This window comes from Petaurus breviceps, unplaced genomic scaffold (assembly GCF_028583685.1).
Source record: "Petaurus breviceps papuanus isolate PSGF00001 unplaced genomic scaffold, PetGlider_PUasm1.0 126, whole genome shotgun sequence".
Classification (NCBI taxonomy): Eukaryota; Metazoa; Chordata; class Mammalia; order Diprotodontia; family Petauridae; genus Petaurus; species Petaurus breviceps.
In genome coordinates, this window is record NW_027185655.1 from 9,772,318 (window position 1) to 9,799,842 (window position 27,525).

General features: G+C 39.5%; 1 protein-coding gene across 2 annotated transcripts in view; it reads left to right on the plus strand.

The window, feature by feature from the left end:
• FRAS1 (Fraser extracellular matrix complex subunit 1) overlaps nucleotides 1-27,525 on the plus strand; it is a 485,111-nt gene that overhangs the window by 234,574 nt on the left and 223,012 nt on the right. For both annotated transcript variants that reach the window (XM_069092754.1, XM_069092760.1), the window contains 2 exons: nucleotides 8,542-8,682; nucleotides 20,489-20,632. In XM_069092754.1, the coding sequence (XP_068948855.1) occupies nucleotides 8,542-8,682; nucleotides 20,489-20,632 (285 nt within the window). The remainder of the gene's footprint in view (nucleotides 1-8,541; nucleotides 8,683-20,488; nucleotides 20,633-27,525) is intronic.

A 27,525-nucleotide genomic window follows, 5' to 3' on the forward strand; every position in this document is an offset into this window, starting at 1 on the left:
TATATTTATTTATTTAAACATTTGATTTTAAAGCTTTGAATCCCAGATTCTTTCCCTTCTTCTCTCATCACCCACCCTTACTGGGAAGATAAGCAATTCAATATAGGTTGTACACGTGTAGCTATGTAAAACATTTCCACAGTGTATATATTGTGAAAGATTGACTATATTTCCCTCCATCCTATCCTGCCTCCCACTTGTTCTATTTTGTACTTTGACCCTGTGCCTTTTCAAAAGTGTGTGCTTGCAACTCCCCCCCCCAACCTCCCCACTAACCTGTCCTCCCCTCCATCATCCCCCCTCTCATCCCCTTCCCCCCTACTCTCCTGTAGGGTGAGATAGCCTATTTAGTGTATATGTCATTCTCTCCCTAAGCCAAATTCAATGAGAGTAAGGTTGACCCATTCCCTTTTGCCTTCCTGTTCTTCCCCTCCATTGTAACAGTTTTCCTTTGCCTCTTCTATACAAGATAATTTACCCCATTCTGTCTCTCCCCATCTCCCCTCATTATATTCCTCTCTCACCTCTCAATTTCACCTTTTAAGTATCACCCCCTCCAATTGAATTGGTCCTGTGCCCTCTGTCTATGTATATTTGTATACATATATACACACACTCACATATGTATTAATATACCCATATACCTTCCTATAAAGACATATGTATGTATGTATGTATACATACACACACATTTATATTCCCTTCAACTATTCTCATACTGAGAAAAGTTTCATCAGTTACAATTATTGTTTTTCCATGTAGGAATATAAGTAGTTCAACTTTGATAAGTTCTTTATGATTTCTTTTCCCTGTTTACCTTCTGCTTCTCTTGCTTTTTGTGTCTCAAAGTCAAATTTTCTATTCAACTCTGGTTTTTTCATCAGGAATGCTTGAAAGTCCTCTATTCCACTGAATGACCATATTTTCCCCTGAAACATGGTACTCAGTTTTGTTGGGTAGGTGATTCTTGGTTTTAATCCCAGCTCCATTGACCTCTAGAATATCATATTCCAAGCCCTTTGATCCCTTAGTGTAGAACTGCCAGACCCTGTGTTTTCCTGATTGTGTTTCCACAATATGCAAATTGTTTCTTCCTCGCTGCTTGTAATATTTTCTCCTTGATCTTGGAACTCTGGAAACTGGCTATAATATTCCTAGGAGTTTTCTTTTAGGGATCTTTTTCAGGAGATCATTGGTGGATTCTTTCAACCTCTATTTTGCCCTCTGGTTCTAATTCATCAGGGCAATTTTCCTTGAGAATTTTTTGAAGGATGATTTCTAGGTTCTTTTTTTGATCATGGCTTTCAGGTAGTCCAACAATTTTTAAATTATCTCTCCTGGATCTATTTTCCAGGTTAGTGGTTTTCCCAATGAGATATTTCACATTGCTTTTTATTTTTTCATTTGTTTGGATCTGTTTAATAGTATCTTGATTTCTCATAAAGTCACTAGCTTCCATTTGCTCCAATCTAATTCTGAAGGAATGATTCTCTTCAGTGAGCTTTTGAGAGTCTTTTTCCATGTGGCAAATTTGGCTTTTTAAGGAATTCTTCTCCTCATTGCCTATTTGAGTCTCTTTTGCCATTTGAGAGAGTCTTTTTTTTAAGGTGTTATTTTCTTCAGTCAGGTTGTTGACTCTTTTCATGATTTTCTTTCATAATTCTCATTTTTCTTCCCAAATTGTCCTCCACTTCTCTTATTTGGTTTTCAAAATCCTTAAGCTCCTCTATCTCCTGTAACCAATTCATATTTTTCTTGGAAGCTTTTGGTGAAAGGAGTTCTGATTTCATTGTCTTCCTCCTGTTCCATGTTTTGAGCCTTTTTGTCCCCAAAAAAGGAATCCAAAGTCGAATTGCTGTGCTTGCTTTGCTTCCTTTGCTTGCTCGTGTTGCCACTCAATTATTTGACTTTTGAGCCTTCTGCCACAGTAGAACTCTGCTTCCAGTGAGAAAAGCTTTGTTTCAAATTGCTGTGGTTTTCTCAGCTGCTGGAGCTATTAGTTGGGTGCCCTCTTTCAAACCTCCACCAACTCTGGTACCTGGTCACACACCCCAGGACCTCTACCCTAAACTGCAGCAATCCAGATCCAAGCAGAGATTAAAGCAAGAGCAATTACCCCTGAGAATGGTTGCTTGTTACCCCTGCAATCTGCAGGCCAGGTGCTCTGAAGCCACCAAGGATGAGCCAATTCTCCCTGGGGGAGTGGGGGTGGGCACAGAGGCACTCTGTGACACTCCCACACTCCCAGACCCCCTGTTCCCAAAGTTCACTGACCTCACTTGGTTTTTGGTATCTATGGGTTGATAATTCTGGAAACCACCACAGCTGCTGGTGATCTACTCTCCTGAGGTCCCTCCAGCCTTGGCTGGTTAGGGCTGCCCTGGGGCTAAAACCACAGGCTCATGCAGGGCTGGACTCTGCTCCCAGTGTGCTGTGATATATCCTTCTTGTTGGCCTGCTGGCTGTCTTCAGCAGGAGGTTTGTTTCTCACTGCCACTTTGTGGATTGTGTAGCCCTAAAGTTTGTTTAGAGTCATTTTTATAGGTATTTTAGGTGGTTATGGGGGGAGCACAGGGAGTTTTCCTGCTTCTACACTGACATCTTGCCTCCTCCCCTCCTCAAGATTTCTTTCTAAAAGTACATAGGGAAATATAGATGAAAGCATAATTTAATTAAGAGCTCAGTTTCTTTTGTGAAATTACAAAGTCTTTGTTCCATTGATTATCTACAATTCTGCTATATAGCTTGGCTGTACATGGTTGTTTGCATGTCATCTCCCCCATTAGACATTAGCTCCTTGAGAATAGGGATTGCCTTTTGTCAAAATTAAGTCCTAATAGACTTAATTATGGCAAAGGACAACCCAAGGACAAACAACAATTACGTCTATGATCTTAAAGTCCTCTAAACTGAACTACTTAAGGAATTGTGGTGTATAATGGCCTCATAGGGACTATGATTATCTGGATTCCATGGAATTGTTGAAATTGTCCTGTGTTGAAGGGATGAGTGAAAAGGTTTCAACTAGGAAATATTAGGCAGCAGGTGAGAAGGAGACAGTTTAGGATCATTTCATATCTAAGCAAAAATCAATGAGTACACTCAAATGGAACCATAATCCTGTAATCCTGTCAGGTTAAGAATTCTCTAAAATATATTGATGCCTGCCTATTCTGTGTGATTCTTGCTCATGTCCTCCCCAAAGTTCAGCACAAAAGATACATCCACTATGCCATATGCCTTCCTCTGTCTCTCCCATCATCTCCAGGATACCCCATGGAGCAATCTCGCTGTCCACTTGTCATCCCTTGTCCTTACTACATGACCAGTTCATCTTCTCTTTCTTTCATACAGAGAACATCCTTTATTCTTGTTTTTCTTTGAAATTCCTTGTGGGTTATAGATTGCGACCTGCTCCCCCCACCATTGCTTTCTGTGATGGTTATCTTTAATTCTTGGGCAGCGGTAGGATTCCAGGTCTTACTTCCATGACAGGGGAATGGTTGCATTGAAAAGATGAGTCTTGATTTCATGAGAATCTTGGAATCAGTAATATAATCAATAAGTCTAGAACTGCACCAGAATTGTAAGGACAAAAAATGAAAAACCTTTTCTATCCTTTAGCAGGCTTCAGTTTTGTTTTTGTTTTTGTTTTTTTACTTGATTATGTTGTTCTGGAGAAATAAAGAGATTTTCTGCGGTTTTTTCATGCTTGGTCTTTCTCAAGCAATCTGTTCCAGAGACAGTTTGAGAATGGGCATGTAAAAATATCACTTTGAAACCTCTTTTTCCATTTGTGATTTTAAAGGAAATTGTTTTTGAATATTATGAATTTGTCAAACATCACCAAACATGAACAGAATTGTAGACAAAGAGGAAAAAGAGTATTGTATATTAAACCATATGTATTGTATGTTAAACTAATCTGTTATGTGTGACTTGTTTCCTTTTTTTTCCCCAAGTATATAACAAATTCAGTATGTTAGTTCCAGAACTGCCCTACTTCTCTGTGTCCCTGTCTGAACTTTCTTTTGGCCTTATCTGTGTATTTTTAAAATGTTTAATTGAAGGTATTTTGTTTTTGTTTTTGCTTCTTTTGATCATCATCAGTAGTACTACTTTCTTCTGTTCTCCAATAATGTCCCCCTTCTCCCAAAAGTCATTCCTTGTAAAAAATAATCATGCATAGGCAAGCATATGGAATCCACACATCATCATCATCGTCATCAGTTTTCTGGTGTTGTGATTGGTCATTGTTTTTATAAGTTCTTAAAACTTTCAAAGTTCTTTTCATTCACAATGTTGACGTCACTGTATAGTTTGATCTCTTGATTTTGCTAACTTCCTTATGCATCAGTTTATGCATGTCTTGCTTGATTTTGTTGAATTCATCCCTTTTGCATTTTTCCTATATTGTAGTAATATTCCATTCCATTTATATTTCTGTCGTTCTTCAATTGAAAGACACTCTTTAAGTTTCCAATTCCTCGCTATTTAATAAGTAATGCTATCCTTTTCCTCATTCTTTTCAATTTAGTCTTTTTGTCCAATATGCATTGATTTTAATTGGATATATTTAATGTTTTTGGTTTTTATATTTGTTAGGTTTTTATGTTTTAACACATGCATAGTTTTTACAGGTACCTGTACCTCAGAAATATACATATTTTTTTTTATTCCCGTTCAACAATCACCAGAGCTCTATGATATTGCACTTTTCTAAAAGTTTGGATGTTTAACTTGCTTCTTGTCTTGGATTGAAACAGATGCATTTCATCTTTTATGATTATAACTTTGCTGTTGATTTCTCTCTTCAATTTGATCAACTTTTCTTTTAAATGGATAGAGGGCTGGGCCTGGAGTCAGGAAGACCTGGGGTCAAATACAGACTCAGACATTTCTTGGTTGTATGACCTTGGGCAAGTCACTTAACCTCTGTCTACCTCAGTTTTCTCATCTGTAAAATGGAGATAATAACAGCACCAAAAGGTTATTGTGTGAGAATCAAATGAGATATGGTTTTTAAAGTGCTGAGTATAATGCCTGTGACATAGTAGATACTACATAAATGTTTATTTCCCTCTTTTCCCTTAAGTTCATAGATTCATTATCCATGGTGCCTTTAAATATCACTTAATTCTCTTGTTTATCTTTTAAAACTTTGTATATTTTTGCTTTTGCCTTTTGTGAAATTAGGATTGTTACTCCTACCCTTTTTTTGTGAGTTTGCAAGTCGTCAAAGATATGTCAGGTGTGGCCCTTTGACTGAATCCAAACTTCATAGAACAGATCCTTTTATTAAGGGGCATGTCTTATGGGTCAGTCTTATGGGAATGAGGTGGTACCTGAGATGGTAGCATTTCTTGATGATTTTGAACATTTTTATATGATTGCTGATAATTTTTATTTCTTCTTCTGAAAACTCCCTGTTCATATCTTTGACCATTTATCATTTGGGAAATGGGACCTCTTTTTCTAAATTTGATTCAGTTCTCTATGTATTTGGGAAATGAGACCTACATCACAGAAACTTGCTTCACACCCCCCCCCACCCCAGTTTCCTGCTTTTCTTCTAATTTTGTCTGTGTTGGTTTTGTTTGTGCAAAGAGTTTTGAATTTATGTGACCAAAGATAGTGGAGTTCTAATTAGCCACTTGTCTCTTTTCCTCTTTCAGAAGGTAAACACTTCCATTAACTTTCAATCCTTTCTATTAGCTCAAATGTATTTGCCTTTCTAGGTTTTCCTTGATTCCTGTGTCTACATTTCAGAGTTCCTGCTTAGCTCTGGTATTTTCATCAGAAACCTTTGAAAGTCCTTTATTCTATTGGAGTTCTCTATTTTCTTTCTCCATAGGATTATACTTTGCCTTGTAGAGTTATTCATCATTGTAAAGCTTTTGTTTGCCTTTTCAAATATTTTCTTTCCTTTATTACATAGTAGTTGCTGCTAAATCATATTTTGTCCAGACTGTGATTCCTTGGGACCTGAAAGCTTTCTTTTTGGTCTATTGCTGTCCCCCCCTCCCCAGGCTTTTCTAGTAGTTATGGACTTATACTTTTTTCTGGCTTTATCTCTTGACTGTTTCTTAACCCATAGGATTTCTATATGGTGTTTTGTAGTTTCTTCTTGCTTACTTTTGTCTTTAGTCTCGGTTCCTGGTTTGGAATTTTGTGGTGGTACTGGGTTTTGTTTCCTTCCATACTCTTGGATGGAATGTTCAGATATAGTGTGCAGGCAGGCATCCATATTAAAATGGTTGTACTCATTAACAGGTCCATGAACAGTGCATCAAAGTGCCCATTTTTTCTACAGCTTTTTCAGTATTTATCATTTTCCTTTTTTGTCATCTTTGTTACTCTGAAGGATATCAGATAGAATCTTACAATTGCTCTAATTTGCATTTCTCTAATTAGTAGTGATTTGTAGTATTTTTTTCTTTGATATAGAAGCTCTGGGGTTTTTTTCTGATGTTTCTGGATGTTTTTAAAATTTGGGGTTTCTTTTGCCGATGTATTCTTTCAATTTTATTTTGTCCTCAGGTGCTGATATATCTGGCCAGTTTTATTCCAAGATTTCTTAAAATGTGGTGTCTAGGGTTCTTTTTTTTAGGCAGCTAGATGGTGCACTGATTAGAATGATGGACTTAAGAGTTCAAATCTAGCCTCAGATACTTACTAACTGTGTGATATTTGGCTAGTCATTGTCTGCTTCAGGTTCTCCAACTGTAAAATGGGGATAATAATATCACTTACCTCTCAGGATTATTGTGAGAATCACGTAAGATAATATGGGTAGGGGCAGATAGGTGGTGGAGTGAATAGAGTACCTGCCCTGGGGTCAGGAGGACCTGGGTTCAAATGTGGCCTCAGACACTTAACACTTACTAGCCCTGTGACCTTGGACAAGTCACTTAACCCTGCCCTCCCACCCACCCCCCAAAAAAGATAATATGGGTAAAGTATTTTGCAAACCCTGAAGTGCTATAAAAATGATATTATTATTATTATTTGGTCATAGTTTTTAGGATTATCAGTGATTTTTAAGTTCTCTTTCTTCAACCTCTTTTCCAACCTGTTTTTGGTAATAGATACCTTTCGTTTTCTTATATTTTTTCGATCTTTTGACAGTGTTTTAACATTTCTAAATCTCTCCTTGGTTCTCTGAATGCTTTTTTGCTCCATTCTATTTTTCACAGAGTTCACCTTTTGTGTATAGTTCCAAGTATTTTACCAAAATTGGTTGTACTCATTAACAGGTCCATGAACAGTGCATCAGAGTGCCCACTTTTTCTACAGTCTTTTCGGCATTTATCATTTTCCTTTTTTGTCATCTTTGCTACTCTGAAGGATATCAGATAGAATCTCAGAATTACTCTAATTTGCATTTCTCTAATTAGTAGTGATTTGAAGCACCTTTTCACATAAATAACCTTGATTTCTTCCTTTGAGAATGGTCTATTCCTGTCCTTAACCCATTTTTCAATTGGAGAATGACTCTTTTTCTTATAAATTTGAATCAGTTCCTTACATATCTTGAAAATGAGACTTAACCTATTTATTTTTCTTCCATTTTTTTCCTCCAGCATTCTTATTTCACTTTTTATCTTTTGTTTAGCGTCTTGTTAGTATTTTTATATTCCTTATGGTTTAACCATTCCTTCTCTTCTCCCTTCTCCCTCCCCCCCCCCCTCCCCAAGACTCTTCTAGTAGTTATGAAGTTATACTTTTTTTCTGGCTTAACTCTTTTTAACCCATAGGATTTCTTTGTGGAGTTTTGTATTTTCTTCTTGCTTACTTTTATCTTTAGTCTCAGTTCCTGGTTCGGGACTTTGTGCTAGCACTGGGCTTTGTTTCCTTCCATACTCTTGGATGGAATGTTCAGATATAGTGTGCTGGCAATCATCCTGTCCTCTTAGATAATTTTTGGCCAGTTTGCTGGTTGTTTCAAGCCTGCTCACCTGAACTCACATTGGTCCCAGATGGGACTCCCTCATTTGATCCTTTCAATATCTTTTGTCTTTGGTGCAGTCTATGACCAGTTAAAGGTACTTACTATTGGGTTGTTTGGCATTTTGTGATCCTTATTTGATCCAATGCCTTTTTTTAGATCTTTGCTAAAGTACATTTTGGAAAACTGGGCTCCCCTAGACCTTTCGTATTACCATCTCAGCTATAAGTTTCTGTTTTTCATTTATATGCAACCTATGCTGCATATATTCATTTTGCAACATATTTTAATTTCTCTGTACGGATGAATTGGAGAGGCGAGGACTTGAGGAAAGGAGGCCGATTGGGAGGTTGTTCCAGTAGTCTAGGTGAAAGTAAAGAGGGACTGATTTTGACTTTTGGCTATGTGATTAGAGAGAAGGGAATGGATATGAGAATTGTGGAGGCAAAATCAATAAGACTTGCTATCCAATTGCTGAAATACGGGAGACACATTTGCCTTGGGAAAGAGGCTGATTTGAGAGAAGAAAACAAACTGTGTATATTTTTATTTGTCTTTCCTTGTTGATCATCTCTTGCTCCGTCTTTCTCCAGCTTGTCATGATTCCTGTTTGGCGTGTCAAGGGAAGAGCCCAGACAATTGCACATCCTGCGTGTCTTCTCAGGTCCTCTTGGATGGCCAGTGCTTCCCCCACTGCCCGCATGGATTCTTCAACCAGGAGGGTATCTGTTCCAGTAAGTGTTACTCTGAATTCTTCGTGTTCTTTCATTGGTATGGTGCAATATTATTCTATTCTATTACATTCACTTCTGCCATTTGTTCCACCATGACTGAGTTGATGGGTACTTCCATTTCTTTGCTACTCCAAAAAAATGTTGCCGTGAATATTTTGGTTCCTGCTTTATATCTTTGTCTGGTAGTTGGGTGGATGGGGGAAAGGGTATGAAAGTTTATTGACTCTGGAAACATGCTCCCTAATGGCCCATCTTCTTATCTGCAAGGAGCTCCGCAAATGTTTTGACAATGATGATAACTTGTACATGTACAGGCATTCAATCTGACAAGCATCGATTATACATTTATTATATTTAAGGTCCTCTGCTAGATGCTGGGGTAATAAAGACAACAGGGAAATATTCCCTGCTTTTCTGATGCTTATATTTGCTAGGGACTGGAGGGAAGAAATACAGTATGTTCAAGACAAGTATAATGGTTGTCCTTCATTCTCAAAAAGGACCAAAATGACATCACTGCATTTGAGTCAAAGTACAATGTCTCTGACTGTGGCTGGTTAGACTGGTATGAAGTCAGAGGAACAAATAGTCCATATTTGTCCAAATTAGGCCTTTTGGAATGGGAGAGACCAGTATTAACTGGAGGGGCCAGCAAAGGCACTGCAGAAGAAGGAGCCTCTGAAGACAGCCTTGAAGGAAACAGAGTCTGGAAAGTAAGCTTAGGTAGAGAGCATATTTCAGGCCTATCTGGGGGAAAAGCTAAGTCTTGTGTTGTTGGAGTATATAGTGTCTGAAGGAGAATAATACCAAATGTGATTAGAAAGGTAGAAACCAGATTTTGGAGGGCCTTAAATGTAAGACCTTGACATAATAGTAACCGTTGAATATTTTTGAGTTTCATTGAGAGACCTGTGCTTTAAGAAGATGATTTTATTGGATGAGCAATGTTTGAATTCGAGAACAGGCTCAAGGCAGGGAGAACATTTAGGAGGTCATTACAAAAGTGTAGGTGAGAAGTGATAAGGGTTAGAACCATGATGCTGCCTGTGTGAGTAAAGACAAGGGGGAATTTAAATAATAATTAGGATGCCAGCTTATTTGATTATATTGGTTAGGTTTTGTTTATAGCAAATCATTTAAATTTTTTTTAAAAGGGAAAAGCAAAGTAAAATCATTGAAACTTGGCAACTTATGGATTATAGGGAGTGAAGAAGAGGGGAAAATGAAAGAATGTTCTAAGGATAGCAAGGTAAGGGTGTCCTAAATGAAAATAGGGAAGTTTCTTGAAATTAAAGTTTTAGGAAAGAGGTTCTTAGCTCTTTTTTGTCCTGTGTATCCTTTCTCAGAATCATATTCTTAAACGTATTAAATAAAAGACATGGATTTTAAAGAAAGCCAATTATATTGAAATAGTTAATGAGGCATTTAAAAAAAACAAGTGTGTCTCATGTTATGAATCTTTGGTTTGGGGGAAAGTTATGAATTCCATCCTCTTGCTTGTTAGTTGAAAAAAAAAAGGAAGGGGAGTTGGATGTGACTTTCCAGGTGTTAATGGGGTACTCCCAAGATTATATATATAAGAAAAAAAAGAAACATTAAAGTCATTAACAATGGGGCGGGGGGGAGGGGGCGGCCAGGTGGCTCAGCGAGTAAGAGCACCAGCTCCAGTGTCGGGATGACCTGAATCAAATCCGGGCTCAGATACTCAGCACCACACCCAGAAATAACTGGCCGTGTAACCTTGAGCAAGTTACTTAACCCTGATTGCTTAAAAAAAAAAAAGAATTAAAAAAAAACAATGGGGGGGAATTCCATGTGAAAAAGAATCAGAAGAGGCAAAGATGAATCCTGTTGGGTGCTGGGAGGTTGAAAATAAGAAGAAAAAGGAGTCCAATGGACCAAGGGGAATTCCTACTATAGGTGGGAAGATAGAAAGAGGTCACCTTTAGAATAAAGGGAAGAAGAAGAAACACTGAATACTTGTAGGTAAGAAACAGAAATGAGGCTCTTTCTGAAGAAGATGGAGCCATATGTACAGAGGGCAAGCGGCTCCTTGCTCTCTTGAGGAATGAGGAGTGTTGGTAGGCTCAAGTGAGCATTGCTATCCAGGAAGGGTCAGGGGCAGAAGAGGCTCTTAGCAGGGATTGTTAATTCCTGCTGAGGGTAAGTAAGGTAAGTTATTTCTTCTGTTACCTGTAGAACTTACCGGGGCTTGTCAAACCAGATGACTAATACCCACTTCTGGTGATTCATGTACACTCAGATGTTGTTGCCAGAAGGAACCTCGAAAGCATTACTAAAAGTTGCGAAATCCTGAGCTAGAAGCTCAAGGCCTTAAGGCGGGGATGTGTAGGAGTCAGCTCCAACTGGCTCTCAAAATCCAATTGTTAAATTTTCAGTGTATGAGCATTTATACCTTGGAAATCAGCAACCACGGTGAAATAAAAAACAAAACCACTGTTTTGTTGATTCTCTAGATGTCAGGAAGTGATGGAGAAAATGTTAATAAAGCAGATTAGACTTTTAAAAAATGTTTCCTGCATAAATGTACATTCCCCGCCCCCCCCCCGAAAGCTGGTTGTTAAACATTTACCAACACATTGCTGCCTTGAAGGACACAAAGTAGTATTTTATTTTGCTGCCTAACAAAAACAAGGACTTCAGGAGAGAAAGACATATTGGGAAGATGGACAGGTAGTTAAAAAGATAGAGTTTGAGGACAAGATAATAGATTTCTGATCAATGTTTTAACATGGGAATTAAAGGCTCCTAGCCTTGGATAGGATACTTAACAAGGGCTGGTAATTACCTAGAATACAACAAAACCAACCCAAAGGTCTTTAAATTGAAAAGGAAGGAAGAGGGATACAATTGCCAATGTATAAACCATACTCTAGAGAAAATGAGTAGCTACATTGTAGGAAAATGAAATAAAGAGAGATAACATAATAGTGAAGGTATGTGAGGAAGACTTAGATTCAAATGCTGACTCCGACTTTATAGCTGTGTGACCTTGGGCAAGTCACTTAACCTCTGTGCCTCAGTTTCCTTACCTAAAAATAAGAGGATTGTCTTCTAAGGCCCCTTATAACTTTAAATCCGAGGTACTGTTGTCTTATATCAGTAAAGATACCCTGAACCACAGAAGAAACATGACGAGATCTAAATTTGATTTTAAGTAATAAAACCTGTGGCTTTGGCTGTCCCTACACAAATACCCAAAATAGAACGTGAAAGAGAAGAAAAACAAATGCTCATAGTTAAATAACAATAAAATGATCAAACAACAAGAATAAAGCAAAAATAAATAGGCATACAGGTAGCAAGCAAGATGAACTAGAAAGTCTGATGCAAGAAAGCAAATATGTCCTTTAGGTATTTCTAAGACTTGTTTGAATAAGGCCCATGGCAGCAGCATAACTCTGGAAGGGTATAATTTATTCACAAGAAGTAGGACAGCATTGCATATAAAGAGTATACACTCATCTGATGACATCTAAGAACTTCTGGGGGAAAGCCTGTTGGAGAACTGTTAGGTGAAGACCAATAAGGAGAAACACTAGTTTGCGGTATTGTCATGAGTGTGTTCCAGACAAAAACAGGAATGGATGAGAATTATGGGAAATAGATCTTAAGCCTGGAATAGTGGCATCATATTGTGATGGGTGGGGACGGAATTGGGCTTCAGGTATCCAGACACCTGCTGATTTGACAAAAGCAGAAGAATGAATAGTTTATTAAGTTGCCTTAATGATAATTTTGTCCTTCAAAAGGTAGAGGAAGCAACATGGGAGAATTATTTTCTGGGTTTAATTTTTGTTGAGCTGGAGACATTACTGGAGTAGAAATGATGGGGACCTTGTTGGGGAGTGACTACCCTGTTTTGTGATAGTGGAGGGGAAACAGAGTAGTCTGACATGCCCATCAGATTTTGGGAGAGCTCATTTCCAGGAGTGCAGAGGAAGGATGGGAGGACTTCTATGACCTAAAATTCTATAGAGAAAGTTGGGTCAAGAAGGGATAGGAAATTCCACGAATGAAATTCTGAAGACACAAAAAACAACATTTATTTCCCTCCTGTAGGAAGCAAAAGGGAAGTAATTGTCTAAAGAGACAACTGATATGGTTGTTGTTCATCCATTGTTCTTGAAGAGGACCAGTGACATCATGAGGGCGATGATTTGACTTGCATATGAACTAGATTTCAGTAAAGCAGAGCTGGAGACCTCAGCGTCACTGGTGGCTTATGACTGATAGGGAACAGGGTACTTAAACGCCTAATTGGATTTTTAAAGGATATATACATAAAATGAAAAATACTAGGATGAATAGAAAAGCATGGAATAACCCTTTAAGAATAGATCCTCCGTGAATTCTTCCTTTCCCTTAGCTGAAAGGGATCCCTCCCTCTCCCACTTTCTTGGGAGTTTTTGCCCTTATCACTCTTTTCCTGATTTCATGGTTCTTTGTGTCCATGTCTCCCCTCCTCCCTGCTCCCTAAGCCTCAATTGGATTGTAAGTTCCTTGGTTTGTCATGGTACCCACTTATAAGAGTATTGTCAGGAGTGCTGATGGGTCAGGCTTGGCACGGAAAACTTAGGATCACAAAAAGGAATATCTAAAAAAAACCCAAACCCCTACACCCAGAAAAAGAGGAGGATCAGAGATAGTTCAAGACTACTGAGGTTCTATGGGACATTAATGGCAGATGATAGAGACAGACTTCCGCCATTTTTAATCTTCTGCTTTTATTTGATCACGTTTGGAGGAGAATGATCTTTGCATTAGAAAGGACAGAACAGAAAGGGACCCTGGGGAGTAAATATTTATGAACAGCAGGGGGCTAGATTGTACGTGAGCACCTACAATAACTGCCCTGAGTGGACTGAGATGCCGAGCCTCGGTAACGTACGTCCTAGGGTAGGGAGAGGGCTGCCTAATGGAGCTGCTTTAGAACAGGGCCCCACCAAACTGTACATGAGGATTTCTATGGGCCGTAGATTGACTTAAAAACCACACGTGCTCAAACATTTAAAATAAAACGAATGCAGGAATGCACTAAAATCAGGTGGGAGCTACATTTTAATCAGGTTCAGACTGCACTCTGGAGTGTTTGTGGGATATATGTTTGATTCTGCTGTAGAAGATCATGGAGAATGTGGGAAAAGTACCCTGGGGAAAGGAACAAGCATTTAGTGTATGGTGCCTACTGAGGCCCAGACACTGTGCTAAATAAGGGCTTTACAAATGCTATCCCATTTATCCTCACAGCAACTCTGGGAGGTAGGGCCTATTATCAGCCCCATTTTACAGATGGGAAAATTGAGGCAGACTGAGGCTGTATTTGAACTCAGGACTTGTTGACTTCAGGCCCAGTTTTACCCACAGTTTTACCTTGCTGCCTCAGCCATGCCACAGGATGAGATGTGAGGTCAAATGTCCAAATTTTAAAAAGAAGGAAGAGGGGCAGCTAGGTGGCTTAGTGAATAGAGAACCAGCCCTGGAGTCAGGAGGGCCTGAGTTCAAATCCAGCCTCAGACACTTAACACTTACTAGCCATGTGACCTTGGGCAAATCACTTAACCCTAACTGCCCTGCCCTTCCCCTTCCAAAAAGCAAATAAATAAATAAATAAACAAACAAATAAATAAATAAATAAAAAAGAAGGAAGAGAAGTGGAGATTTAAAACAACAGTCCACTGAGCTTGAGGGATTCCTAGAAAAATTTCTGAGGATATTTGGGGATAATATATTATACCAGAAGGTATTTGAGGCTGGTATATCTTAAATACCAGAAGGAAAGCATTGGGGGATGGTATATTATTTCAGAAGGTAATATTAAAGGAATGGTTAGTTAACATCTAGGAAAAGGAGGTCGAAGTGATCAGAAAGAAGTGGTCTGGCTTTATCAATCAATGACTGGCCTAGTCAGACTAACTTCATATACTTTTGTGACCATATTACATTGTAAACAGGTAGATGCTGATAGGTCTGAGAAATGTGATACAGTCTACCCAGATTTTTAGGAAGGAATTTGAAAAAGGTTCTCAACTTCAGTTTACATACTTTAAAAAAAATCCAGTTTTGTTTTCAAGGTTACATTATCTTCCTTCCCTTTGAGAAATCCAGAAAAACAAATCCCAATACAAACATTAATATGCATTTTTTAAAATGCCTGTCAAGTGTCAAACACCATGTTGAGTGTTGGGGACACAAATAAAAAGAATGTCCCTACTCTTAAGGACCATACTTGTCAGTCCTTGTGGAAAAGAGGGAAAGATATGAATTAGTTGATTATAATGCAGCCGTATTAGAACTAGGGCACTGTTAAAGCTTTGGTGGCAGTGTAGGTTGAGGTCTCCATGGAGGTGCCCCAGGAGTCTCTGCATGACCCTGTGCCCTTTGATGCTGTTGTGGAGTCAGAACCACTCCCTGGTTGGGAGGTCAGATTGCTCAGCATTTTTATTAGACAACTGGCTGGTTGGGAGAGAGTCTTTACAACCCTGTCCCCATGGGCCTCAGCATCCTGAGTTTTTTATATCCTGGTCCAAACAGACAACAATAACATCACAAGCAGAGTGTACGATGCTTCCAAGTCATGACTTCCTGAGGACAAAAATGGGCACATCTTGTGATTGCTGAGACAGGGAGAACCAGAAATAGGAACCGACCATGCAGGGCAGGTGGAGGATACTTCTTACTAGGGAGTCATTGAGGCTAAACCTGGCTCTGTAGAGTCTTAATTGATGACTAGGTAAAGGTACATCACATTATAACCTCAGAGGATGCAAGCCAGTACTTTAGATTATGGAATAAACATACACCAGAGATCTTGACTGGTTGGAGCCTTGGGCTGTAATGAATCAGGTGAAATACAATTAGCATAAATGGGAATCCTTATTCTTGAGTTAAGATGCAAGGTTAAGTGGGTACCGCTAGGCTGTTGTCAATTTGAAGAGGACCTGGTAGTTTTAGTGGACCACAAGCTCAGTACAAGGCAGTGGTGGCCATGAATACTTACATGACCTTAGGAGACATTAGGAGTGCCAATGCCAAGAACTAGAGAGGGATTGTCTGGCTGTACTCTCTTGGGGTTAGACTAGATTTAAGCAATTGTATTCAATTTCTGAGACCACATTTGTAGAGCTTTTTCCAGAGGTGAGTGACTGAGATGGTGAAAGGTTTCGAATTCATGTCCCATGAGGACTGGTTGAAGGAATTGGGAATGTTAAGAGAAGACTCAATGGTGATAGGATCATTTGTCTTCAAGTTCTAGAAGAGTTTTCACAGAGAAGAGAGATAACACTTGCCCTTCTTGTCTCTGGAGTATAGAACATCCCCAGGGAGAATTTGTAGAGGCAGCTACCAAGGACAGCTACTTTGGGGGAGATACTGTGCTCTGCCTTACTGGAGGGGTTTCAAGTAAAGGCTGAGTGATGGCTTATTGGGTATGTTCTGGCAGAGGGTGCAGGGTAATTCTTGGTCGGGCATGGTTTAGAGTAAGGGGTGTGCTGGAGGCAGTTCACACCAGCTCATGAGAGCTGATTGTTAAATAATCATTGTGAGTATTCACAATGTAATCCAAAATGTCCTCAGAAATCAACAAATGCCACAAATCGGGACTTTATTTATTATTTTACTGATTTTCAGAGGTTCCCAAATTTATTTGGCCTACTGTCCCCTTTAAAAAAAATTACTCTGTACCCTCCCTGGAAATCTACTTTTTTTCCTCTTTCTTTCTTTTTTATTTTTTGGACGGGGGAAGGTAGGGCAGTTGGGCTTAAGTGACTTGCACAAAGTTACACAGCTAGTTTTGTTTTAAGTGTGTGAGGCCGTATTTGAACTCAGGTCCTCCTGACACCAGGGACAGTGCTCTATTCACTACACCATCTAGCCACCCCAAAATCTACTTTCTTTAACCCTTTAATTTTTTTTTAAATTTATAGCACCCAGGGTTACTATCACCCGCCCTGGATCATTCCAGTGCCCCCTGCAGTATTGCCTACTTTGGAAACCTAGATGTAAGGGAGTGATACAGAAAATGCTATAATGTAGATTAAACTTAAAAATATGTCATGAAAACAATTTCTCTTGCCCCCCCCCCCATATTCCCCCAGAGAGCTGGTAGTTAAATATTTGCTAGCAGACCCCTGGTCAGATCAGATATTCTTTTACCTCTGAGATTCTGCAGCTTATATAGTAAGAAATGGAGGCAGGGGATTTGATCTTTTTGATCTTAGCAGTTCAGATATGTTAGTTTTTAAATTTTATTTACAGATCTGTGTTCCTCAAAACCCTAGTGTTCCATATGACATGAATATGGATACTGTGAGAAAATATTGATGCTAATGACATTTTCCCACTGTTAGGAGATAAGAAAATGTTACATACAACAAAGTTTCCATAGGGAAATAACCTTACTTTCTTCCTTATCGCTCCACTGTTTCCCCAACTCCTGTTTTTCTGGTTAGATACCATACTCCCAGGATTCCTGGACCAGCATTTCTAGGTTCCACCAATATATTTCATGCCCCAAAGTGATCCCGGACCACAATGGCTTGTGAAATACTGTTTTATGCTAGGTCATATAAGCTAAGTATTATTTCCCTCCAGAACTTTCCTTGCAAAACATTCTTAACCAAAGCACTTTAAAAATGTTTATTCTCCAGGTGGGTTGTTTCATCTTTATGTAGGCTCAGCAAGGGAAAATAAAGTCCCTCTGGTTTCTTCATTTTTATATCTGTTCAAAGCTATCGGTCTTTGAGTATTTTCCCCCCAAAGTCTGTTTGGTTTCCCTGTGTTGTAATTAAATTTTGTTTGAGACCAAAGTCAGAATGTTTCTAGTGTGAGCTTTTGAGTTCTCCATCTTCTGCCCACCTACTCGCATCCTGGCAGATGGTACCATGGATCAGCAGCCTCCTCAGGTCACTGGGAGGGTGCTGGTAAAGGGGAGGGGATGGACTGCAGGAGTCCTCCTGGGAAGACTGCTATCTGGGAGATTAGCCCTTTCCAAGTTCCTTTCTCAAGAATGCAGAGAGAGGGATGGTTGTTGCTGTGGCTAGCCTTTTCATCAGTATGACATTTGCTTTGCTCGATGTGCTCAGCCCATCTTGGCTCTTTGCCTGGAGGAGAGGCACTTGGGCTTACCTGAAATTGTGGCTTTTGTGACAGCAAGGTACCTGCCAGAGAAGAGGACCCATCATTGCCTGTCCACCGCCACCCCTCAGCATCAGCCTTGCTCAGACCTCCCCTGCCCTTGGCAAAGCCAGCTTCCCACTTTCTCCCCTGAGCTCAGTGCCCGCTGCCTGCCTTGGCAGCATGGGCACCGCTGCAGCTGCGTCCTCCTTTTAGGTGCTGCTGCCCTGATTTCTTTATAGCTCACACCCTAAGGTGACTCTTCTTTAAAAAAGAAAATACAAGATGTCTTGGCAGCCTGGTGTATGTCATGTGAAGGGAGACATAAATGACCTCAGAGAGTTTTGCTGAAAGAGTTGGATTTCAGATCCTGGCACCTGGGTGGGATGCGGGGGGGCATCTGCTCCCTACTACTTTCTGTGGCTTGGTTTATGAGTCACGTGAACAAAGGCAGTGTCTTTTACTCTTTGTTTTATTTTGCTCTCTATTTATTTTTGTTCCTGTCAGAGCTAGGGTAAGACATTTATGCTTTATTTATTTGCTTTATTATTTGCTCCTTCCTCCCTCTTTCTTTCTTTTTTCTTCTTTCTTTTTTTCCTTCCTTCCTCTTTCTCTTTCTTCCTTCCTTCGTTTCTTCCTTCCTTCCTTCCTTCCTTCCTTCCTTCCTTCCTTCCTTCCTTCCTTCCTCCTCTCCACTTCTTTATTTTATTTTCTGTCAGAGCAAGGACAAGGCATTTGTTCTCCCTAAGTGTAACAACTCAATTCTACCTTAAGGTCTGTCCATTTGGGATAAGTATAATGACCAATAAAGCTTAAGAACCCATCAAGTCCATGCTGTAAAAAACAAACAAACAAACCCAGGTAGAAACTGATAAAATCAAATGAGAAACCATACAATCAGTACAGAGTAGTAAACAATAGAGAAAATTGAGTGGTAGTTATCATTGTTACACATATATTCACAAAGGGGGAGTCTCCATCATCCAACCCAGATAAGTCTTAGTGTGAGATGACAAAGGGCTGTGTTGTTTAGGGAGCACTTGGGATGGATCTGTCTTCTCCTCTTTCAGTTCTCTTGGCATAGTCACAGAGACCACCACCACTGCCACACTCTGCCATCTTCTATAAAAGCACCACTGTGGCTGAGTGGGTGGGTTTCTGGATCACAGTATAAGGTAGACAGATTCCTAGCCAGAGATGGGGTAGGTCTCTGGAGGTATGAGATCTTGTATATCTAATCAATAGGGCTTGAAACTAAAAAGGATTGGGAAGGAGGAGGAAGAAGACTGCCCGTGTCTGTCCCCTAAAGCTAGATACTACAGAAAACAAATTGAATGAAGGAAGAAGGTAGCAGTTGAGATACCAGGAGCTCACAGGAGATCAAATTCAAGAATGGAGGTAGTAATAACAGCAACAGCTGTGGCTAGCATTTAAATAGCACCTGAAGGTTTGTGGAGTATTTTACGTATGCTGACTCATTTGAGCTTGCATATCCAAATGCCCAAAGCCTAGACATCAAAGAAGATTCTGGTGCAAGGGGGAAAATTTGGGCTTCTAGGTATCACTGAGACTTGGTCAGAAGAAACCCTTGGTTTTTCCAAAGCCTGCTGCTGTTTCTGCTCTTCTCCTGTCATGGAAAGTAGAATTTTCTTGCATTAAAATGTGTATTTATACAAATAATAGTTAAGAATGTCTCTGGTGCAGTCCCCACCTTGAAGTGACTATTGCATATTCTTGGTCTCTTTTGACAGCTTTTTCTCAGGCAGATGGTATACCATGGTTAGATCATAAGATTTGGCTTATGGTGGTGGTGGTGAAAGGACAGTGGTGTGTGAGACTAGTATGCTGGTCACTTGCTCTGTGATCTCAAGAACAGCCCTGAAACTCTATTGATCCAGTCGACTTTCCTCATCCACAAAATGAGCACCGAAGTGCTGAAAGGCAGCTCAAGCGACATCTTCAATGTCAGGAGTTCTTAACCAATGTCTGTGTCATAGATCCCTTTTGTGATAGGACGAAGCCATTGCCACTTCCCCAGAATAGTGTTTTTAAATAATTCATGGAATTTTGCTTAGGGGGTTAGTGAAAATAAGGATGTAATTTTTTCCCCTGTGTACCATATTTATACATTTTCGTCCTTCATGGACACCCTGAGATCTATTGTTGGGCCCCAAATTGGTTTAAGACCTCAATTTAAGAAGTCCTATGTGAAACTTTTTCAGATCCCCTGAACTGCTAGTCCCCCCCCAATTTCTTTGTAATTAACCACTCCACATTTATTTATTTTATGTTTATTCTATATTGAATTATAATGTTCTTGTCTCCTTGGTAAAAATGTAAGCTCCCTGGGAGTAGGGCTTGTTTCCTTTATTATATTTGTAATGCCAGGAATAAATATTTTGTAATTAATTGATTGATTGAATGGTTATCTATATCTTTTTTGGGGGTGGTGCTTTAATATTCTATCTGGAGAATAGCTTCATGGGCACAAGAAAGGAGAAACAGTCCAATGAGCGGAGGCGTTCTCCAAGGTAATTCTTGCTTGTCCTAGGGTCCTCAAAAGACAGATTGCCATCACCATTGTTAAATATTCTTAGGAGCCTTTCTGACTTGTCTAGCATTGGTATTTCTTTTTTGTTGACCTTGACCCTGGAATTTTCTTTTCCCCAAGTGTGCCATCCCTCGTGCAGACAGTGCCGGGGCGCTACGGACTCTGACTGCCTCGCTTGCCACCCCCATGCTATTCTTCTGAGTGGAACCTGCAGGACCAGCTGTAAGAAGGAAGAGTACCTGAACCTCGTGGGCTATTGTGTGGGTGAGTCAGTCCTGGGGGAGCCGTGAGAATCCAGTACTGTTCTAGGTCAGCAGATCAGGTCTTCCTTACTCATCTGCCCACCCACTCCTGACAAAAGATTAAACTGTCTAGTTCCCTTTAATATATCAACAAGGAAATATCAGGCATCTACATTTCCCACTAGTTAGAAGCACAGCTATCGCCACAATCTCTGCTCACAAGGAGCTTGTGTTCTAACGGGCAGGACATGTAAGTACATTTGTGAAGTATGGGCAGGATAAAATAGAAAAAGAAAAAATGTGAATAAATCCAAGGTCATTAGAGGGGAAGGGTACGGGCAGTTGGATAAGGTATAAGGCAAGGCTTCATGTCTAAGGTGAGTCCTTCAGGAGAGTCCACTGTCTATTTAAAAAAAACTTTCCATGCATTGCTTCAATGCCCCTTAACATTAATCCATTCCTGCTGTTGATTATCACCAATTTATCTTGTATATATCTTGTTTGCAGTTATTTGAATTTTCTCTCCCTGTTAGACTGTGAGCAGCTTCTTGGCCACAAGGGCTACTTTTTGCTTTCTTTTCTTTTTTGTTTGTCTGTTTTTGTTTTTGCTTTTTGGAGGGCAATTGGGGTAAATGACTTGCCCAAGGTCACACGGCTAGTTTTTGTGTTAAATGTCTGAGGCTGGATCCGAACCCAGGTTCTCCTGACTCCAGGGCCAGCTCTCTATTCACTGTGCCACCTCGCTGCCCTTTTTTGCTTTCTTTTCATGAGAGTTGGGTGGATAGAGCACTGACTTCAAGTCAGGAAGACCTACTTTGTAATTCTGCTTCCTGTGTGACCCTGGGCATGTCACTTAACTTCTGCCTGCCTCAGTTTCCGCATCTATAAAATGGGGCATAATAATGCCTTCTTCCCAGTGTTGTTGTGAGGATTAAACTAGATAGCAAAGTGCTTTGCCAATCTAAAAGTACTCTATTCATTCTAGTTATTACTTATTAATTACTATCATCATTGTCATTATTATTTTTGTCATCATCTTTGTTCTCATATCCAGCACAGTACCTGGAATATGGTGGACACTCAATATATGCTTGTGGACTGACTGGCAATTGTTTGCTACATCCCTATTTGCCCCTTGATCATCAGAACCATCACCTCTTGCTATCAGCTGTTCCACTGGATGTTTGTGCCCCAGATCAATCAGCTACTCCAAAAGCTGATGGCGTTTCCCCCTCTTCTTTAAACTCAGATTTCCAGATTGTAAAAACTAGGAGAAATGTGGCAAATCCAAATACTGACAAAGTGCCTTCATTATTTGTATTATTTGCCCCTCTTGGTTCACCTAAAACCAGGCATCTCCTGTTTGGTCCTATTAATAAACAGTTTTTGAGCGTGCACTCCCAATATGTGTATATTATGTATAAGTTTGCATTACTATATGAATAATTATTAATATTATGCAACATGTAGAAAATAGGCATTAAATGGATAGAAGAGAAATGAAAACATATATTTAAAATAACATTTTATTTTTAATAGGAACCATTTTACTCTCGCTTCAGTATCACTAAATAATGGTGGTTACACTTTAGGGTCCTCCCACTCCCAGAGCTCCTATGCTGGTGATGATGAAGGTGGGCCCTCTCTACCAATGATTTCTCCCTGTAATTATGGTTATAGGGGCTGGGCAGGAAGCAGGTCTGTTGGTTTGGGGGACAGTGTTTTTCTCAAGAATCTTGGGCTCAGGGCTGGCTCTTTCTATCTGATCATCGGTAACTTTGAAGAAAGCAGTTTCAGTAAAATTGAATAGCCTTCATTATTTTGAAGAATTGTGGTCTAAGACTTTGTGATAGAATGATTCAAGGGTCTGGTTCTAAGTTCAGTTTATTTTGATATTGGCTTTTCACACTTGGCAGAACTGCAAAAGATGCTTTCCAGAGAGCCAGATGGGAGATCCAACAAATATACAAAGTTTTTGGGTGAAATTTAGCTTTTCAGTGTCCATTTTGCCTGATGTCAATCAGTTGTTTTTAATAACTCATTGGAAGGTATCACACTTTTATATGTTTTTTACACATGAGTTGAAAACCCACTGAAACTTCATTTGAAAGATTTTTGAACAGGTTAGAAGATTCTCTCTCAAAGCTTTTAAAGAATGCGGAAAGGAGAGAGTGTACAGATGACACATTAAAGTTGTTTTTAGCATGCCTGAGAAGACTGAGTGCTTAGGACAAGGGGTTCAGTGGTGTCACATGCTTCACAGAGGTCAGAAAGGATGAGGATTTAGAAAAGGCCATCAGATTTGGTCTTTTTGAGGTGAATGAATGGAAAAAGCATTTATTGAGCACTTACTGTATGCAGATAGGAAAGTCAGTCCCTGCTCTCAAGGAACTCACATTCTGATGGGGAAGACAACATGTGGAAAGTTTTAGTTATAAGTCAGATAGAAAGGTCCTTAGGGAACAAAGCAAATGTTAGTGATTCTTCTTTATTTTTTGTCAATTTTTGATGTTGAACCATTTGATAGTGCCAAGGACTTTCTTTTCTGGGTCTTGGATGGCTATGTCTGTGGCACCCGTAGGAGCTGTTACCAGGCTGCATATCCATAGGGATGATGACTGAAGGAACTGGGCCAAAAGCATTGCTATTCCCAAGGCTCTTGGATTCAGTGCTCTGGCTTTCTCCATTGGGTTCTGAGGGAAGATGGTGGTCAGGGAGATGATGATGATTTGACTTCTGGGGCACATGCTGCTTTCTTGGCGTGCTATAAGAGTGACCAGATCTTTGTTAGACATTCATAGCAGCTTGCTAGATCCTTAATCATTCAATCATCCAACAACACTTATTATGTATCTATTGTATTCTGGGGATACAAAAATGAAAAATAAATGAATGCCTGCCTTCAGCTGCTGATGATTCCCATTTTGGCATTTTGGAGATGTTTCCATCTGATGGTAGTAGGGGCTGGCATGAAGTGGTGGTACGGTGGATAGACCACTGGGCTTGAAGTCAAGAAGACCTGAGTTCAAATCCCATCTTAGGCACTTAATACCTGTGTGACCGTGAACAAATCACCTTCTGTTTACCTCAGTTTCCTCAACTGTAGACTGGGGATAATAATAGCACCTACATATAGGATAGTTGTGATGATTTAATGAGATGATATTTGGGTAGTGCTTGGCACACAATTAGTATTTAATAAACACTTATTTCCTTCTTGCCATTCAGTCAGGAGAAAGTTCCTGAGTGTCAACATACAAGGAATTGTGCTAAATAATATGGGAGATGCAGAGAAGCAAAGAATAGTTCCTTCCCCCAAGGAATTTGTCATCTGGGTAAGGCAATAAGACCTCAAGATGAAAAGTTGCCGAATAAAACAAGGCATTGGGAACTTTTTAAGGATGAATGGGATTGGAATTATATATTTTAAAATTTTAACAGGTTTTAGAAAAATTTTTCATCATTTTTTCTCCCTCCTGTTGAGAAATACAAAATCTTTGTAATAAGTAATTATAGTCAAGCCAAACTAATTTCCATATTGACTACATCCAAAGACTGTGTTTTCCGTTCTCCCTTCAGTCTATCACCTCTCTGCCATGAGGTGGATAACATCCTTCATCATCAGCTCTCTGCAGTTGGGACTGATTATTGTGTTGATGAAAGTTCTTAAGTAATTAAGTTTGGTTCATTTCTTAGTGTTCTATTGTAAAGATTATTGAGAGGAAGGAATGTATCTTACCCATCTTTGTGTCTCTCTTTTTTTTTTAGAGCAATTGGGGTTAAGTAACTTGCTCAAGGTTACACGGCCAGTTATTATTTCTGGGTGTGGTGCTGAGTATCTGAGCCTGGATTTGATCCAGGTCATCCCGACACTGGAGCCGGTGCTCTTACTCGCTGAGCCACTTGGCTGCCCCTAAACAATTGGGGTTAAGTAACTTGCTCAAGGTTACAGGGCCAGGTGTTTCTGGGTGGGTGCTAAGTGTCTGAGCCCGGGATTCGATCTCCAGGTCTTCTCAACACTGGAGCCGGTGCTCTTACTCACAGTGCTACCTGGCCGCCCCGTCATCTTTGTGTCTCTTAAAGTGCTGGGCTCTTCGATAGCCCAATGCATAGAGGTTTGGGTCTGGGGTCAGAAAGACCTATATTCAAGTCTGGCTTCAGATACTCATACAAAGCACTAACCCTCTGCCTCAGTTTCCTTATCTGTAAAATGGAGATAATAACATCACCTACCTCTCAGGGTTGTTTGAAGATAAAAGGAAGTGCTATTCATAAAGTGCTTTTTAAACCTCAAAGTACTATGTATACCTTAGTTATTCTCATCATCATTACTTAAAAAAAGTGTTAAAAGAATGAGTCAAATATGTGCAGGGATGATGAGGGATGTTATTCTAGGCTGACAGAATAGCATGAGTCGTGGCATCTGATGGAAATACCCATGTCAAGTTGAAGTAGACCACCTTGGCCAAGACAGAATGACAGGCCAGGGCCAGATTATGTAGGGACCTTAAGAACCAGGCTAAGAACTTGGGACTTTATCTAATAGGCAATGGGTAGACAGGAAACATTTTTTGAGTAGGCGAATGTCAGAATGAACATTTTGTTTCAAAAAGATTACTTTAGGGTAAGAAGTATGGTGGATGGATTGGGACAGTAGGTGATTGGGGTGGGATACCAGTTAAAATGCATCAGATCACCTCCTTATTGGGTGAGATAGTAAGTTCCTGAAGTAAAGTGGTGGCCTATCTCTCTTCCTATCTTTAGCATAGATTTTCCATTTGAAATCCATTCTGTATTGAAAATACATGCATTTTTTAAATGGAGCTGTATACACCAAAGTACATATGGTAATTTTTATGAAGCAGTGTATACATTTTTTAATGTATTTTTTCGGAGGGGGGAAGGCAAGGCAATCAGGGTTAAGTGACTTGCCCAAGATCACACAGCTAGTAAGTGTGTCAAGTGTCTTATACTGAATTTGAACTTGGGTCCTCCTGATTCCAGGGCTGGTGCTCTATTCACTGCACCACCTACCTGCTCCTAAATTTTTTTTTTTATAGAAGGAGAAAATAAAAAGGTAATAGAATAAAGTTTCATCACCTTCATAACATTAGCTAATGTTTATATAGTGCTTACAACATGCTAGGCAATTTGCTCCTTTTCCCATAGATTAGGTGACTGGAGGAATCATTAAGTTTCTAAGGTTGCTGGGGGTCACTAATATAGAGAATTGTGGGGCTGAATTCAATGAAACTCCAATCTTATATGAGTAAAATCCAATCACAGTTAAAGGGACTGAACACACTCTGGTGTTCCTGGAGATTTGTTGCATGCAGTACTGGTTTGGACTTTGGAGCCCTATGCCTGGGGCTCAGAAATAATTTTCTTGTACAGAGATTATTATAATGTTTTTGGTTATGGTGGGATTTGACTTGTAATTCTTTTCATTGACCTTTACCAGCATCTCATTGACACCAAGGTATGTTTTCCCATTCAAGTAATTCCCCATTTAACTACATCCTTGCCCCTGTCCTTGGCATTATGATTCCTTCTTATGTAGAGGAATTTTCAAAGGTCAGTCCTTTTCCAAACCTCCATTGCCCCTGGTGTCTAGGATTCTGAAGCCTCCCTTTTAAGGAAGAGATACTGACTCACTTAGGTACATAGTGAACCAAGTGGATTTTTAAAACTTTGTGTTTGTAAGTGTCCTGAGGAGTGCCACTTTCTGATAGGGAAGGGAATAAACATCTATATTGTACCTACTGTGTACCAGGCACTGTGCTAAGTGCTTTTTTTAAAAAAAATTTTTTGTTTTAATTTATGAAATAAAACAAGCATTTCCATAATATAGCATAGTATGAAACTCCAAATCTATTAGGTACAACTTGTTATTCCTTTTAAATATATACTAAACTTATCATATAAATTTCTTTTCCTTTTTTCTCCCCCTGACCCTAGAGATGTCTACTTTTAGACACAAGTGTGTGTGTATCTATACACACAGACATGAATTTATATATATATGTATATGTGCATGTGTGAATATTTGTGTGTATGTATATATGTATATGTGTGTGTATATAAAATCATGCTATGCACGCTTCTCTTTTTCAACTCTTTCTCTGGATGCAGATAGCATCTTCCTTCATACATCCTTTGTAGTTAATTCGGGTATTTACAACACTCAAGATGACTCAGTTGCTCAAAGCTGTTCTTAAAACAGTATTATTGTTACTGTATACAACATTCTCGTGGCTCTGCTAATTTTGTTTTTCATGATTACATGCAAGTTTATCCATGTTTTTCTAAAATCGATGAGCTTGTCATTTCTTACAGCATAGTAGTGTTTCGTCATGATCATACACCCCTTGTTCAGCCATTCCCCAGTTGATGGGCATCCCTGCAATTTCCCCTTCTTTGCCACCACAAAGAGAGCTAATAAATATTTATTTCTAAATATTTTATTTTAGATTCTAAATATTTTAGAATATATCGATTCTTTTCCTTTTTTCCTAATCATGTTTGGAAATGGATCTAGTAGTAATATTTCTGGGTCAGAGGGTATAGGTAGTCTAATAACTCTTTGGGCATAATTCCAGATTGCTCTCCAAAATCAGTTCACAGTTAGTATTCCCATTTTTCAGTTCGAGGAAACTGATGCAAAGATAGATTAAGTGACTTGCCCAGGGTCACACAACTAGTAAGTGTGTCCGAGGCGGATTTGAACTCAGATCTTCCTGACTTCAGGCCCAATGTTCCATCCACTGTTCCACCAGTTGCCTCTGTTGGACACAAATCAGAGAATAGTTTGGCTCCTGTTGGGTCATTAGTAGAATATGCTTCTAATATCCTTGTTGAACTCATACCACACGGGGCTTGTTCAGTCGTTGAAGAACATCATTGCATCCTGCATGT